This window comes from Anser cygnoides, chromosome 10 (genome assembly GCF_040182565.1).
Source record: "Anser cygnoides isolate HZ-2024a breed goose chromosome 10, Taihu_goose_T2T_genome, whole genome shotgun sequence".
Lineage (NCBI taxonomy): Eukaryota > Metazoa > Chordata > Aves > Anseriformes > Anatidae > Anser > Anser cygnoides.
The window spans coordinates 7,597,854-7,613,050 of record NC_089882.1 but is presented as its reverse complement, the minus strand read 5'-3'; the positions used below and the strand labels follow the sequence as shown (position 1 = coordinate 7,613,050).

The 15,197-nt window shown below is 50.8% G+C and overlaps 1 protein-coding gene across 8 annotated transcripts in view; it reads right to left on the bottom strand.

Moving 5' to 3' along the window:
- Positions 1 to 15,197, bottom strand: part of FRMD4B (FERM domain containing 4B) — a 113,800-nt gene that overhangs the window by 36,126 nt on the left and 62,477 nt on the right. For all 8 annotated transcript variants that reach the window (XM_067003399.1, XM_067003400.1, XM_067003402.1 and 5 more), the window contains exons 6-7: positions 4,165 to 4,221; positions 3,090 to 3,112 (exon numbers count right to left, since the gene is read on the bottom strand). In XM_067003399.1, the coding sequence (XP_066859500.1) occupies positions 3,090 to 3,112; positions 4,165 to 4,221 (80 nt within the window). The remainder of the gene's footprint in view (positions 1 to 3,089; positions 3,113 to 4,164; positions 4,222 to 15,197) is intronic.

Sequence of the window (15,197 nt, the reverse complement as noted above, 5' to 3'; positions counted from 1 at the left end):
TGCACCAAGCCATTCCGCAGGAAGGCAGAGGGCCGTTGACGTGCAGCATCCCAAACTTGCTGCCAGCATCACAGACACAAAGCTCTCAGAGGAAACCTGTGCCTGTCTCAACCCTGACACTGCCCCACACCCGGGAGAGATGGGGCACCTCTGCGGCACGCTCTGCACCGCACAGATGGGGTGACTACTGGTCGTGGCCGGGATCACCCACCCAGTAAACAGGAACAGGAACTGGGCGTGCGGTGAGCTGCACCACTGCGGCATGTTGCCATCTTTGCTAATAACTCCTCCTGCGGCCCGTGGTAATTTTAGGCCACCTTTGAGAAACCAGAGCGATCCAAAAAGGGCAGCCCTGCACCGGGCATGCCGTGGGTGTAACTCCGAAGCCTGTACTTAACAGCCTATAAGGCTTTATCAAGATGTCTCCAAACCAGTGTCTTTTCAAAGTGGGACTTGAGTGTTTTGTGTTAATCTCTGAACGACAGAGCGCGTGCCCTGGTGCCAGGAGGGCAGCCCGGCACCCTGGGGACCCACCACCGCACGTCACCTGCAGGGGCCAAGCCCCAGGGACCCTCGTGTGGCCGTGCTGGCACTGCTACCGGACTGCAAGGGCTCCCCAGGGTCACCTCCGTGGTGTAGGAAACAGAAGTTTTTACTTCCTCCAAGTGCCCGCACGTCAGGTTTGTTCGCTGAAAATGAACAGATTTCCAAAGAATGTGCTCACCCACTCAGCCCAGGACGAGGGCGGGTGGCTCTCGGGAGATTACTGCGCTCTTCCAGCAAGGCCTTATCTGAGAATTTGAGCAGCGGCTTGGGAAAGGGGTTACTGGAGAGAGGTGGGAGTTTAAAGCGCTCGTACCCTGGTACCGGTCTGTGTATTCCCACCTGGAGTCAGCAAGAGGGACATGTGCCTGCCAAAAAGCTCCCAGGAGGCGTGTGACACAAGCAGAGCTCACCAGCGCTGCCTGGACTGGCCCTTTTTAACTCCCAGCACGCTAATCTCCAGGACTTCGGGCGATTCCTGTATCTACCGGGAGTTCATTCAGCACTAATCCTACATTAAAAAAAAAAAAAATTAACCAGGCTGTTCTCACGTAAGCATAAGTGGTGCAAGAGCTGCATTCCAGAAAGTGACTCAAAGTGGAATTGCCAAACGATAGCACACGGTGAACACATCGAAGCAAGGCACCACAGACGGGGGCAACCACCCGGCACGAGGAGCAGACAGGCTGCAGGACAGCGTCCCTGCCCTCACCGGTAGGTTTGCCAGGGAGAGCAGTCACACAGTATCTTTGTTAGATACGCCGGTAATTAAGCTAGTGCTTTATCATCAGCGGTCCAAATGACCACTTGTGATATGTAAAATCAAATTCCTGCCCTTCTGGTGGCTGGGACAGCTGGCCACGTTCATTTGATACGGAGGCATAACTTTTTTAAATACAGTGAAAGCAATTGCCACAGCTATGATCTTCTGCAAAAGGCAACTCTGAGGAAGAGCTGCACTTGGAAAAGGAAATCAGTCTTGTAGCACACCTCTTCCCTCCAATTTTCTTTAAATACTTTTGAAGGTAACCACAGGTGACCCACGCCTTCCAACCTGTCAGCTGAGGCATGTGAAATAACCACGTACACTGTTCCTGTGCATGTGAAGCAATGCTTACAAACCTATTTATTGCAAATGATAAGGAGTCAGAGTTAAGTTCAAACCACAGAAGGGAGGTTTTAACTATAAAGGTAGGTTTTAACCTTAACCTCTTTTCTTGAGAACTTGCACCAGGCTAAGAGAGCCCACGCCACCAGCGGCTGCAGCTTAACAAGTCACTTCTCGTCAAGTGAACTGTGGTAACGTGAGTTCTCTGGTTCTCTGTCCCTAAATTAAGGGAAGATTTGGGAATCACTGTGAAATCAGGCAAGATGAGCAGTCTTTCTGGTGAAAAGGGCAGCACGCTGTGGCTATAAGCAATATCCTGTGGGTCACAAAGCAGGTCTACAGCATGAATAGGAACAGAAATCATCTGTAGAGCCAGCCCAGCCAGCTGATCTTAGTCACAAGGACATCTTTTCCTCCCTGCAGGCATGACAGCACACCAACAAAAAGCAGAGGGAGATTGGTGATGGACTTCACACAAAGTGTGTCCTTCAGTGAAGCAAGGACCAGCACTTGGAGAAGAGGTCTTGGACCGAAGAAGTGGCACTGAGTTGACAAACACACGCTGCAGGAAGAGCAGAGGATGCCTCTGCTGCTGGTTTTGGCAGCCAGGTGCAGCTCATCACCTGCGTTTTTGCAGGTAGCTCTCTGCTGAGCATTCTCAAAACACGTCTGTTGTAGCAGGAGAGCTGTTGCAGCAAAAGTGTAACCACGCCGCTCCTCCTATATGGAAGCTCAGCAAGCAGTAAAACATTAACGCAACCAAAGCTGACCTTTTGAATTTCTATTTGCTTAGCGAGCTGTTTCTAATTGAAGGTCTTTTCCCCGGGCTCCAACAGCTCTGAGTGCGACCCCAGCTCCCCTTACAGCCCCCAGTGCTGGTTACCCGAACCAGTGCACGGAGGTGAACCCGCAGAAGGCGATTTCCAAGGGCAAGCACCCTGGGTGTACGCAGCTTCAAACGGCCAAAGCGCAGCGAGAGGCTCGCACGCCAGCCACAGCACAAGTGTTGGGTCAGGTGCGGGCAGGGGGAGGCCCCAGGGCAGCTGCAGAAGAAAGCAGCTCATTGACTTCGGTGGGCAGCTGGCGAGCTCCACAGCCCCCTGCACGCACTGCTGCTGGGCGGGCAGGGGCACGGGCAGGGTTGGACCCAAGCCGCAAGGCTGTTTTCTCCCCGTCCCACTCAGGCACGCACGTTAGAGGAGGAGAGCAAAGAGGGATGGCCTGAAAATTGGTTTGATTCAGAGCCTGTTCACAAAAGGACTTACTCACCCTGCGGACTCAGATTTTATCCAGCCTAGCGGTGCATTTCGCTTTCTACAGCCGCTGCTCCTGGCTGGACTTCACCCCCCCCCCCACTTCTGATTGTTTGAAACACAATGCAAACCAACAAAAACACATCCATCAAGCACATTAGGATTAGAAAGGAAAATGTTATTACCTGGAATAGTCCCCTTTAGCTTCCTACAATTGAAAAACAGTGACAGAATTAAAACACGATCTCTTCAAAAGTCCTCGGTTTTCCCAGCATTGTTCGCTGCCCCACTCCCACAGCTTTTTGGCTGGATCCCGACCTCAGCTCCACTCATGCAGAGCCCAGAGGCTGCCTGCATGCACTCAGGAACAGAGCTTGGCCCTTTACGCTTCCAGCTGTAGATTATCCACCTACACCATAAATAATTCTGCTTCTAGAAGGGGGATGAATTTCATGATCCAAATCAAACGTCTCTTTTACTGCACGAGAAGTGAAATACAGTTCTCTCTCTGGCCGACCAAGCCCAGCTAAAGGTCAGCTTTATGAGCAGGTCAAACTTTTGGGAGGAACTGTGCTCGCTTCAGATGGAAGCAGCTCGGGCAGATCAAGGCACTGCAGCTTTGCTGGAGTATTTTGTCAGCGACAATGTGTGTGTGGGAGGGAGGCCACAGAGAATCAACATTTTAAAGGTGGATATTTATTTCACTGAACCGGGTAAATAACCAAAGGACAACACAATGACCTCAGGACAACACAACTTGATGAGGGGGAGAAAAAAACTAACATAATTTAAGATAATAGCCATATAAAGTATGTGCTCTGAAAGAAAAATTCACAGGCATAACACAAGATTTAGCTACAGTATTATACCCTTCTCTTTCTTCCCAGATCTCTAGCATATAGTTAAATTAGAAGAGTAAGTGATACATTGGATAGAAACCTGCACAAATAAGTTACTTCCCTTGAACTTTTCCTCCTTCCTTCACTCCTCCAATTTAAAATTCCACAAATATACATTTTTTCGCTTAACCTAAAAGAAAAACAGCTCCCAACATTTGTAGCATTTTTTTCCCCTCTTCAACTACAGAGAATACGAACTACGCTGCATGGTTCTTTCTTCGTAGAGTGGAGGAAAAAAAAAGGCAGAAAGGCAGCACGCAGCTGAGCTAACAAGTCAAGGGGCTGCCACATGCCAAAGCTGCAGAGCTGCTGATACGAGAAAGTCACCGTGCACCTCCAGGCACGAGAAAGAAGAGCTTACCTGCAAAATCAGGGCTGCCAACTTGAAGACGGTCTCGCTCTCGACCTCGATCTGCCCCTGTGCACGGAGAGAGGAGAAGGTGAGCGCTGGGAGCCCCGCACCGCCCGCCCCCTGAGACCACGCCGGCGGGCTGGGACGCCCGCCTGCCGAGGGAAGTTCATGCAGGGTTTGGTCATACAGGGTTTTGGCGAGCAGCATCGCTTCTGCCAGCAGCAGCTGGGGGGGGGAGCCCAGGCTCCGAGCAAGTCCCAGCCCTCTCGCCACCCAGGGACTATTTCTCCCCTTCCGTGACCACTTGCTGTGTGCACGGGGACACAGAGCGTCCGTTCCCACCTCCCCCAGTCTCTGTCTCCCCCCACACTTTTCACGCCATCGCGTGTTGTCTTTCTAAATCTTTGTTTTATTGCACACACCCTGTCAGGTACCTGATCCTGCACATTTTAAAAAACCTTGCCGTGAAGAGAGCAGGTTGCAGTACAGGTATTTATGGCTCTAAGCACACCACCTCCCCAAGGCAGAGGCCTCGGCTTTGTTTTGATGGTGGTACGCACACCCATGATGCTAGATAAATGCTGCTTATTAATCACGAGGCTATTATAACTAATTTTCTTTTACCACACACAGTCTGGAGATCTTACAGCCTCCAAATCCTGCAAGTACGTGTGTTTTATTGCAATGCTCAGAGGAGCTCTACAGCCTCCCACCCTGGAAAGCTCAGTTCTTGACCCCACTCCAAAACCAGGCAGAGTCTTGCAGTCATGGTCTGAGAGCACAACACACTCGGTGACTTCAGAGGTGTGCAGCTGCTAAATGCTAAAGCATCAGAAGTACACATGTATCTTTTTTTTTTTCCTTTTTTTAAGCTTGCAATCTTAAGTGCAGTCTTTCCAGATCAGTCTCTAGCAAGCAGAAATCCTGGTCTTGGTTCTGTCTCGGGACCAGCAATAAGACTGGAAGAGTAAAGGAAACACACAAAGTTTGACACTGTCAGAGCTACTCCTGATACCTACTGCACCCTGCAAACCACAAGTAAAGCACAAAATTGGCCTAGGAGCCATCCCTTGAATTTTCAAAGATTTTTTTCCTGTTAACCATCTACAAGTGAAGGTAGTGTACGTGATTGCCTACCCGCTGCCACCAAGACCCCAACACATCCCCCTGTCCCTAGGATTTGTTGCCTGAATGAGGGACAAAGCAGACCGAAAGCTGAAATAGCGCCCAAACCAGGACAGCAGGAAGACCTACAGACTCACGTAGATGCAGGGAAATGACATCCCTAAATATATAAGGCACATCTGGAGCTGGGCTAATTAACTACAGCTGCAGGTCTGGCCCACGGAGACTAAATTCAAAAGCGAGCAAACAAATAATTCAATTTTCATGGAAAGGAAGCTTTTTGCCAGCTTTGTCAATAAAACATTCCAGCAGCAGCGCTCCCCGGGGCGGCTCTGCGAGGGCAGACTAGGAGGAATTTCCCCTTCCCAACAGGTGTGGCAACTGCTATGCAGAAGTAGCCTCCAAAGCATTCCCAGACATTTTATTAGAAGAGGAGGGGCACATCACAACGTAGGAGGGGGGAAAAAAAGGCTTCAAATTCTTCTCTCCTTCAGATCTGTTTAATGTAGATGCTCGGGAGGAAAGGCGAGGTTCGCAGCCCGTCAGTCTTCACATAGGTGCGAGATGAAGGCACTTCGTTACTTCCAGGTCTGCAGCAGGTTAGTCTTTGTCATGCACATCTGAGCCGCCTTTTCAGCTTCAGTTGCATCTGCTCACACAGCCTCTGAAGGAAGCAGTGGCAGGGGGAGGATACGGGACACCAGTCCTCCCTGCACCACGCTCTGCACCAGCGGTGGGGAACCCAGACTTGAGAAAACGCCATTGCCCAGAAAGCTCTGCTGAGCAGGAAAAACAAGCTCCAGTTGAGCAAAGCTGTCCCTGGACCACAAAATCAGGGAAAACGGGGCCAGAAGGGACTTTAAAAGCTCATCAAGACCATCTCCCTGCCCCGAGGCAGGATCGGCTGCATGGGGCTCATCACCTTTATGCTACAACAAGCTCACGGAGGGATTTACCTATCCAAATGCAATCCTCACATCAAAGGCCCTCTCTCTTTGTTGCAGGCTCCAAGGAAAACTCTGCAGCGTTTGGGTGAGCCACTTCAGCAGCAAGTCCCTGCTGACCCACAGCAAGAGCTGCTGCCGGCATTACAGGGGTGTTTGAGACTTAATAACTGAACACCTCTTCGCTTTTCATCTTCAAAGCCTATCCCAAACATTAACTAATTAGCCAGAGTAATTACGAGGCTGCTCTTACGTGTTGGTTTGCTTGGTCCTAAATACAAGCTGCAGGGAACTCTGGTCACTTCACCAGGCTGCTGTGGCATTTCCACGGACACTGAAAGGGAACTCCCCAACCACCTCGTTTAGGGTTTTAATAGGCGGAACAGAGGCCTCCCTCCTTCAGGAGGCACAGTTTCGGTCACTGCTTTCACCAGGAGGGTTTCGCAGAGCTGACGTCCTCACTTTCAGACGTACTCGCTTAAAAGCTGTGTTTAGGAATGAGCAGGTAGGGAAGTCCTCCATAGCCTAGCCTGTTTTAAACAAGACACTGCAGGCATCTTTACTGGAGCACCTTCCCTGTCCCTTTTTTTCTGGGACACCCGATGCTACAAAACACACACGCCGAGCACACAACGCTCGCTTACACTCAAACACAACGGGTCTGCGAAAACCACTTTCTGTACAATTACTCCCACCTTGAAGCCAGTACTTAAAACTTTTACTTTATTTTCCCCCTGCAGTCTCAAATAGCCATTCCCAGGTCTTGACACACCAGTACCTAAAAATGCTCTAAAAAAGCCTTTTTGTCTCGCTGCAGTGCAGTGACACAGAGCCGGCTGCTGCAAACAGGCTGGACCGGAGCTAATTATCACCACGCATCGCCATACAGTAACTGTACCCCAAAAAGAAAAAACACAAAAGAGCAATCAGCAGAACCCCTACCTTTCAAGGGGCTAAAATCAAAGAAGGACAGATGGACACGGAGGGGAAGGCACTGACCTGAGGGCACGCAGTAGCTAAGTAGCAGAGAGATTTCAAGCAAGGGATCCCACAGCCCAGCGCAGCCTTTATCTAACAGACTGATGCTGTACTACTGACAGTCTCTTGGACAATTCCCTCTGAGCCTGGGATTATTTTCCATCATAATATAACATTCTTTGCCATCTGCTTCCCCAATTGGCCATTGCTATAATGTAATCCAGCCCTGGGCTGTCAAGGAGTTTGGACAGCCTTTGACTCGACACAGATCCGTATAGCAACACACGTCACTCACGCAGGAGCGCGGGACCAGGGCTCTCTCCTCTCTCCGACAATATTTTGGCGTTGGAACAAGCCCTCAGCCCCCCAAGGCTGGCAAACAGGGGGCTCTGTTTTAGCCCTGCTTTAACAGCAAGTTCAAATTTCAAAACTAAATGGGGAAGAGCGGCTGTAAAAAGATTCATCTGCAAAGCCTGCAGTTGGCAGGTAATTTAAGCGCAGGCTTTGGTAAGTAGGCGCAGCCCTGGGAGCCAGGTCAGCCAAGACTCTCGTGGCTGTGTTTTCGACGAAGATGGAAGGTTTTCCTAGATGTGTCCCAAGTGGGAATAAGGTCACTAGCACGAGGTTAAGCAGATGGATGTAATTCAGATAATGAAATCTGAGTCTTAGGCGCTTTAGATGTAAATAAGTTTGAACAGAATAGAGGGTGCAGCTCTAGGGAAGGGATGAAACTGATATTTTTCAATTAGAGTTTGCATAGGGAGCAATCATTTCAGCCAGGAGACAGCCTCACCCCCTCGCGCAGCTCTCCAAAAGGCCACCGGCTTATCTAAACAGGGCATTTGGTCCAGTGGATTCGGGTGGCTTTGTCACCCTGACAGACGTCGGAATAATAAAAGGTTGGAGCAGATGCCCAGCCCGAGTGGCAGTGAGTGTACAGCAGGAATCCAGCAGTATCTCCACAGCTAGTAAAAAACAACGCTTGCCTTCAGCGTCCACAGGCAGAATTTAGCCCCTGGTTCAGATCGGAGCTCAAGTCTTTGCCTGAAGAAAAACAGGCTTATGAATGTGATAAAAATCACAAGGCTTGGTCATGAATAGAGCAGCGAGCCCTCATTAGACACAGCATCAACACGAGAACTGTCAGAGATACACGTCTGAAATCCCGATGAAAACGCAGAACAGGAATGACGATAGCCAGATGAGCATTAACTGTGCTAAGCAAGTCTTTAGGCTGTTTAAAGGATATTTTTTTAAAGCAACACAGGAACTGTCATCTTTAACTCCTGAGAGCCAGAGCAAGAAATGAAAATTGATAGTTTCTTCAGAATGCATGTAACCTCCAGAGGTTAAAGACTGACAACATTTCACGTGAACATTTGAGAATTAAGTTATTAAAGAACCTCTTCCCTCAAACCAATCTCTTAAAAAGTTTTATTAACTGAAGATGCCCCCAAAAATCCACACTGTGCCTGAATAGCCTCAAGACAGCTACAATATTGAATATAATTACCTGTGATTTCTGAAAGGTGATTAAAAAAAAACCTGAAAGAAGGGTGCAATTAGAGGGAAAGGAAGGAACCAAACGTCTCCAAGAACGTTGTCAAATTGCGGATGGCAATTAGCTGGGTGTGGACCCAGAACAAGTGAACAAAGCCACGCCAGCTCCCATGCCCTCACCCAGCACTGCAGCAGCTTCCCACCTGGGCCCCGGTGCCCCCAGACGTGTCCCGAGAGCCCAAAGGTGCGAGGTCAGGTCCACGCAGAGCGAAAAGCTTCGTGTATTTCCTGCGCTCAAGGCTTATGTGGGAGCAGAGATGGCAGCAAGGAGGCCTCTGCTGCCGGGCCGGGGCCGAGGGCCACACACAACCTGTTACACCACGAAACGAGAGCGGCTCCAGAGGAAGTAGGTCAGGCAAGCTCAGCAACTCGCTCTGAGCGTGGCTGTGCCGGGCGATTATACCGAGGAGGCACAACGGCAGCGAGCGAATAACCTCCAACCTGAGAGCGACACCGCCAGGGGCTGCTCTGATGCCAGGCGTTTGCACCTACCTCTCCGTCCCCCTTGGGTTGTCTGCAGTTCCTGCTGCCCCACAGAGCGCCCCGTCCCAGTCCTGCTCCCTCCTGGGTCTGAGGCCCCAAACCTTGCTGGTCCCCTTGATGCTGCAGCTCTTTCCTGCAGGAACTGCCAAGCTCGGCGGCTCAGGCCGCTCCAGCCAAAAAAAAATCTGTCACTGCTGCCTGGTATCACCTCGCAGTGAGTGAAAGCTTCAGGTTTCTGTTACACCCTTTATTTCGCTGTGTTTGCCAGCCATCCTCATCCCATCCCCTCTGCCTGTGCTTTGTACCTTAGCCAACGCTCACATGAAGCCCTGGGGACAGCGACACTGTCTAGGGGTAACGCTGAGACTTCTCGATGCAGTTCGGCACAACAGGGCCCCAGTCATCTACCGCTGCTTTTTTTTCTTTTTTTTTTCTTCCCTGCATGAATACAACGTAAAAGTAAAAGCAAAGAACAGGGGAAGAACGTACAAAGTCTTCCCCGTGAGCCAGGGTATATATTAAGCCTGGTGATTCTTGCCAGGTAATCACAGGCTTTCGCTTTCCTGCTGCCACGCCACGGCGAGATACCCAGCACCCAAACACCAGAACAGGCTGAGGTGGCACAGCATCTTCACCCGTGGCCAGAAGATCAAAGGTGCAGACCTCTCCATCGCAGTTAATGCCGGCAGTTAGGCTCAGAAGGAGGCGACTATGCCGAGAGATGCGAGGTATGAAGCTTCGGCTGACAACCAACTAAATCCTCATGTGCAACGGGCCGGCCCAGTTACACCTGAGACACAGCTCCACCTCCCCATCGAGAGCCTGAACAAGGCTGGGGCACCATCACCACTTACAGCAGGCAGCCTCAGACCAACCTCAGCTGCTCGCAGAGGCGCTGTGGAGTCCCTTGACTGCACTCACACCGTGGCCAAGACCTCCCCAAGCCACCAGTGCGGCCCAGTGGGAGGTCTCACGGGGTAGTGATGAGTACGGGGCTCCTGGGGAGATCTACCAGTTCCTATCAGCTTGGGGTCCTGCCTCCTGCCAAAAGACAAGGACAGTCTGTCGCATTATGTTCACAGGCACAGCTGTGCTCCATCCCTCTCCTCTGCTCACACACCACCAGGGGCTCAGGGCATGGAGGCGGCCCCCAGCACCCGTGGGAGCAAACGGCAACAGCCCCCAAGGTGGAGAAGAGAAGGGCAGCTGGTCCTGGGCTTCACGTGGGCCATCTTCAGGAGCAGGATGACAAACCCAGGCAACAGACAGCGTATTTTAATAGGGTTGGCTAGGATCGGGCTATACCGTGTTACAGGCTGCATGGGAACGCTCCCTGGTCCCTCGAGATGGGGGAGAATTAGGAAATATCTGCTATAAAACTTTCGAGAGCTCTCTAATATACAGCCACTCTGTTCTCCGCGAGCTGGAAGCCAGCCAGCCTTTATGCTCACACCAGGGGTCTGTTTCAACAGCTCCTCTTGGTAAGCACTGGTCTTCTGGCTGCCAAGTGCTCACAAGCATCGCTGCTCATGAAGCTATCACGGTTACAGACTCCACCGAAAACTTTCATTTCCTTTAACTTCTTCTTTCTTCTTTAAAGCAACTCTTGCAAGTCCTTCAAACGAACGGGAAATTAAATAAATAAATCCCCCAGCACACAAATACAGAGAGGAAAAGGGGAACACAGCCAACCTGACCAAGCTCTTAGTTTACAGAACATATTTTAAGGACTGGCAAAGAGTCAACCGTATGGCTGCGGAGCTATAAGGAGGTTAGCTCTAATGCACAATAAACTTGACAGTGCTTCGCTAGCCAAGTAGGGTGTTAGTTTTCCAAACTTGGCTGTTTTGAAAGAAAAGACAAATTTATCTTTCCAAATTTATCATCAACATGTGCTTGACCGGCTCCTACCCACTTCCTTTAAAAGCGTCCCAGCCACGGTCAGGGCCCTGTGCAGTAACATACCAAACGTGTTACAAAGCTCTCCTGTCCCTGCGCAAACATCACTTCTGATACCAGCTTCACCTGAAACCAAGCACTGGACTTTCCCTGTTTAAATTCCAGCTGCACAGAAGATTTCAGAGATCACTATAAATCTAAACCCAGCTTCTTCAATTCAGTGACAGGAAGGCAAGCCTGTGAATTGGGGTTGTCACCACTGAAGGTTTTCAGGCAGCGGTTCTCAAAGCCTTGAAAAAAGAGAGGCATGGAAGAAAACAGAGCCTGGATGAACAGAAGGCACCCTCACTGCAGTTTCCCAAACACACGTGGATAACCAAGCTTATAACTAAGTCAGAGAGGCCCTCCTGTAGCCCTGGAGATGAAAGCTTCAGCAGCTCCCAGCTCGTGCTCAGCGGCCCGTGGCGTTCCTGGCAGCAGACATGGCTTCTGCAAGCTCCAACCCAAAGAGCGCGGACGCTGGAGCGCAGGAGCCAGCCAGCTGGCCCGGCCACACAGGACCGCGATGGCCACAGGACTGCAGTGGAGCAGGGAAGAAATGGGCAGCTCGACATGAAAGGAGGGCAGGGCGAGAGAGCTGGCAGCACTCGTTGCACAGGCTGGAGGCCAAGATGTGTGCACGCACCAGCGATGAGGAAACACCGGGCGCTCTCACGAGCGGAACGGCGAGTGTTGCGCTCAGGTTCGTAAGCGGTGAGACACGGGGAGGGCAAGGCCAGCAAATCTGGAGTGTGTTGGCAAATCCAACAGAGGAAGTTTATTTTCCAGGTGTGTAAAGCAGTGTTGCATTACACCGTGCGACAGGCACCAGAAGGAGAGTGCCGTGCCAACGCAGAGGTGGGTTGAGATGGGAGCACGTGTGGGGGAACTTCGCAGCTCAGCGCCGCGGCACTTCTCTTTGCTCCGGGTGCAGAACTCCAGCACTGGTAAAACATGATCTACAAAAGAAAGAGAAAAGAGCCCCAACCCTCAACGCCTGGGGCAAACGGGTCTCCTTGGCTGCCCAGCTGCTTGCGGGGGATGAGGGCAAGGCAGAGGGAACAGGCAGAGAACAAGATGGGTTGTACAGGATGCACCAGCCTGGCACAGGGCAGCAGAGGCCAGAGGCACAAAGGAGCTCTGACAGAAGAGCACGGAGGTGGGTGAGTGGGTGAGGAGCAGAAAGAAATATACTTTTGGCAGCAGAGATTTTATTGTCTGTGTTGTCTCTCCCTTGCCAAAATGACTACGGAATTTGCGAAATGTGCAAGCCCCAGATTCTTCAAACCCTTGTTAGGGAAATGTGGTAGCCAACTTGCAGAAAGGAGCGAAAAGGATTGCAGGAATCTGGAGGTGAAAGGTGAAGAACAAGAGAACGGCTGTTCACTGAAGAGCACTAAGTCAGCCTTCGTCAGCTTCAAAACTTGAATTCAGCTTTTTATTCCATTGTATAGAATATAATAAATTCTGTAAAATATATTAGCACAATTAGTAATATATAATAAACTATATTACTTGTTCCTGAATTTTCATTCATCCCAGAGCAAAACCTCTCTGGAGTAATGTGGGGCAAAGCAGTCAACACACGCTGCCCAGCAGCCTGGACCCAGCAAGGTTGGACTTCATAAGGGGAAGACCACACTCTTTGATGAGACACAGCAGCTCACAGGATCTCACACAGGACTGCCCATAGATCTCTAAGAGCACTGCAGATAAATTCACGATGCAGCCTCTAAACCTCGTCAGCCACGGATAAAATCACCTCCAGAGGAGGAGTTAGCACAAGGTGTCACCAACACACCACCTGTATTTGCCTCAGCCTCGGGCTGGCTCTTGCAGCTCGTCCTGCAGCGGGCAGCAGCGCTGACACGCGGCTTCTTGCAGGCAGGGCAACACCGACATCTCATCTTCTGCTCAGAAAAGCATGGTTTTCCTTTAAAGCATGTAAGCTCTGGAAATCCCTGTACCTACACACTTGGGTGTTGTCATCACAAGCTGTGAGCACACGCCAGCGCTGACGGACTTCAGCAGAGCATCAATGCAAAATACTTCAAGCATCAGGCCTCGGCACCACCCCGAATTTGGGCTCTTCCACATGTTGTGCCCCCTGCAAAGACTTTGGAAGTGGCTTTGTGAAGGTAAAAAAACATGATGGGCTTTTAAGCAATCTTATTACTGCAGGCCTTCTCACACCCCGGTATTGCAGCACCTCTCCTTCCAGCACATTCCCGACCCACACAGAGCAGAGGTTTCAAGCAAAGATCCAGGCTAGGATACAGCCCTGGTGCTGCACTCTCCAGCACACCCCTGTGCATTGAGGAGCACACCAGAGCACATGGGCTGGGCAATGGTTGCTACTTTTTGGTGCATTGGGGTTTCCTCACTCTGTAAAGGCATCAAGGAGAAAAAAAAAGCGAAGCTGGGGCAGGTCTAAACTGCCCAAGCTGGATTAACGACTGAGAAGTGCCAGGGAACATTCCTCGCCATCATTAGTGAGCTTCAGCCACTTGCATCACTGGAGCGAGGGATGTGCATGCACGGAGCTGATGCTGCGCCCCGCAGCACGGACCAGGGCGGCTGCAGCACCGCACCAGCACACACACTGCAGTCGGGGTGCTTTGTGCCTCCTTTTGGCTGGATCCCCTGGGCTTAAGCACAGGAATCCGTCCCATGTGCACATCACACCGCTTGAACTCTAGAGTGACCTTAAGTTTACTGTGTGGGGTAAAAAAACAGTTGAAAAAGAACTAATTTGAAGGTTAAAAGCCACCGAACCAAGCAAACATCTTGAAAGTAAATAAACTTTAAATAAACAGGTTGAGTCCTACCCACGTTCCCACCCACCTGCGCTCCCATTGCTACACATCCCTCCCTGCGCGTAGCGCATGTTGGCCATCTTGGTGTAACACGTTCCACATAAGCTGAGGTGTCAGGCAGAGCGCTGCTGGCACGCAAGGACCACAATGGCACAAGCTGACACGACATGCCGAGCACAGCGGCAAGGAATCAGCAGCCCAACAGCAATAGGAAGAGCTCTGGCACTGCAGCGTTGGGTGTGCAGGGGGAGAAGGGCTCCCATCTGGAGCTCGTGCAGTGCAGGAGAGGAAACTCTCTGAGCTCAGGGCTGCAGCACCTCGCATCAGCTGCAGTTTCACAGAGCACGTCCCGAGGCGGAGGGGAGGTGGGCAGCAGCAAGGGGTCTCATCCCCTTCCCACCAGAGGAAACGGCAGGGACAGGGCACACGCAGTCACCACCTCTGAAGCCGTCCCTGCCCAAAGCCTCAGCGGAAGCACCTGGCAGGGAGGCACGCTGCTGGGGACAGCTGGCACTTGTGCTGCTGCCAGTTAGAGCACGCACCTGGAGAGCAACGGGGGAAAATAACGCAGCCTTCATTCAAACCTCCCGGCTCCCGAAGCACCAAACTGGACTGGGTGATGCAGCCTGCTTATTGCAGCACTCTGCGCGTGATCAGCGCTTCACAACTATCAACACTTCATCTCAATAATACGAAGTTATGCTGTTCGAATAATAATATTTATCTGGGCCAGAAGTGACTCTCTATTGGCTTGATGACATATTTATGTCTATGATCAGTGAGGGCGTTTTTCTTGCTTCCCTTTCTACTTTTCTTTCTCTTATGCTTTATGCATCTACATAAAAGCATACACTTGTACCCAAATGTTTTGATGTGCACCTAGTATTTATTTCAATAGCAGACTGCTTCTTGGGGCGGGGGTATTTTCCCCATACCAGGACTAAAACCGGTCCCATTTTCCAATTCCAAAATTTGTTTTCTGTCTTAACTGCTCCAGTATTCCCTGGAAGGATCGTTACAGGTTGCCAAGACCCTACATTTAAAATGGCAAATATGCCAAATGGAGATTTGCTTTTAATGAAACGTAACTAGTGAGGCCCCAAGTTTTTCAAACATTCTTTAAAACTTGAATATTTTGTGAAAAGGTGCAAGTTTCCTCCACTCTTCCAGAAAGCAATTCCTGCACAAACCACAGTCA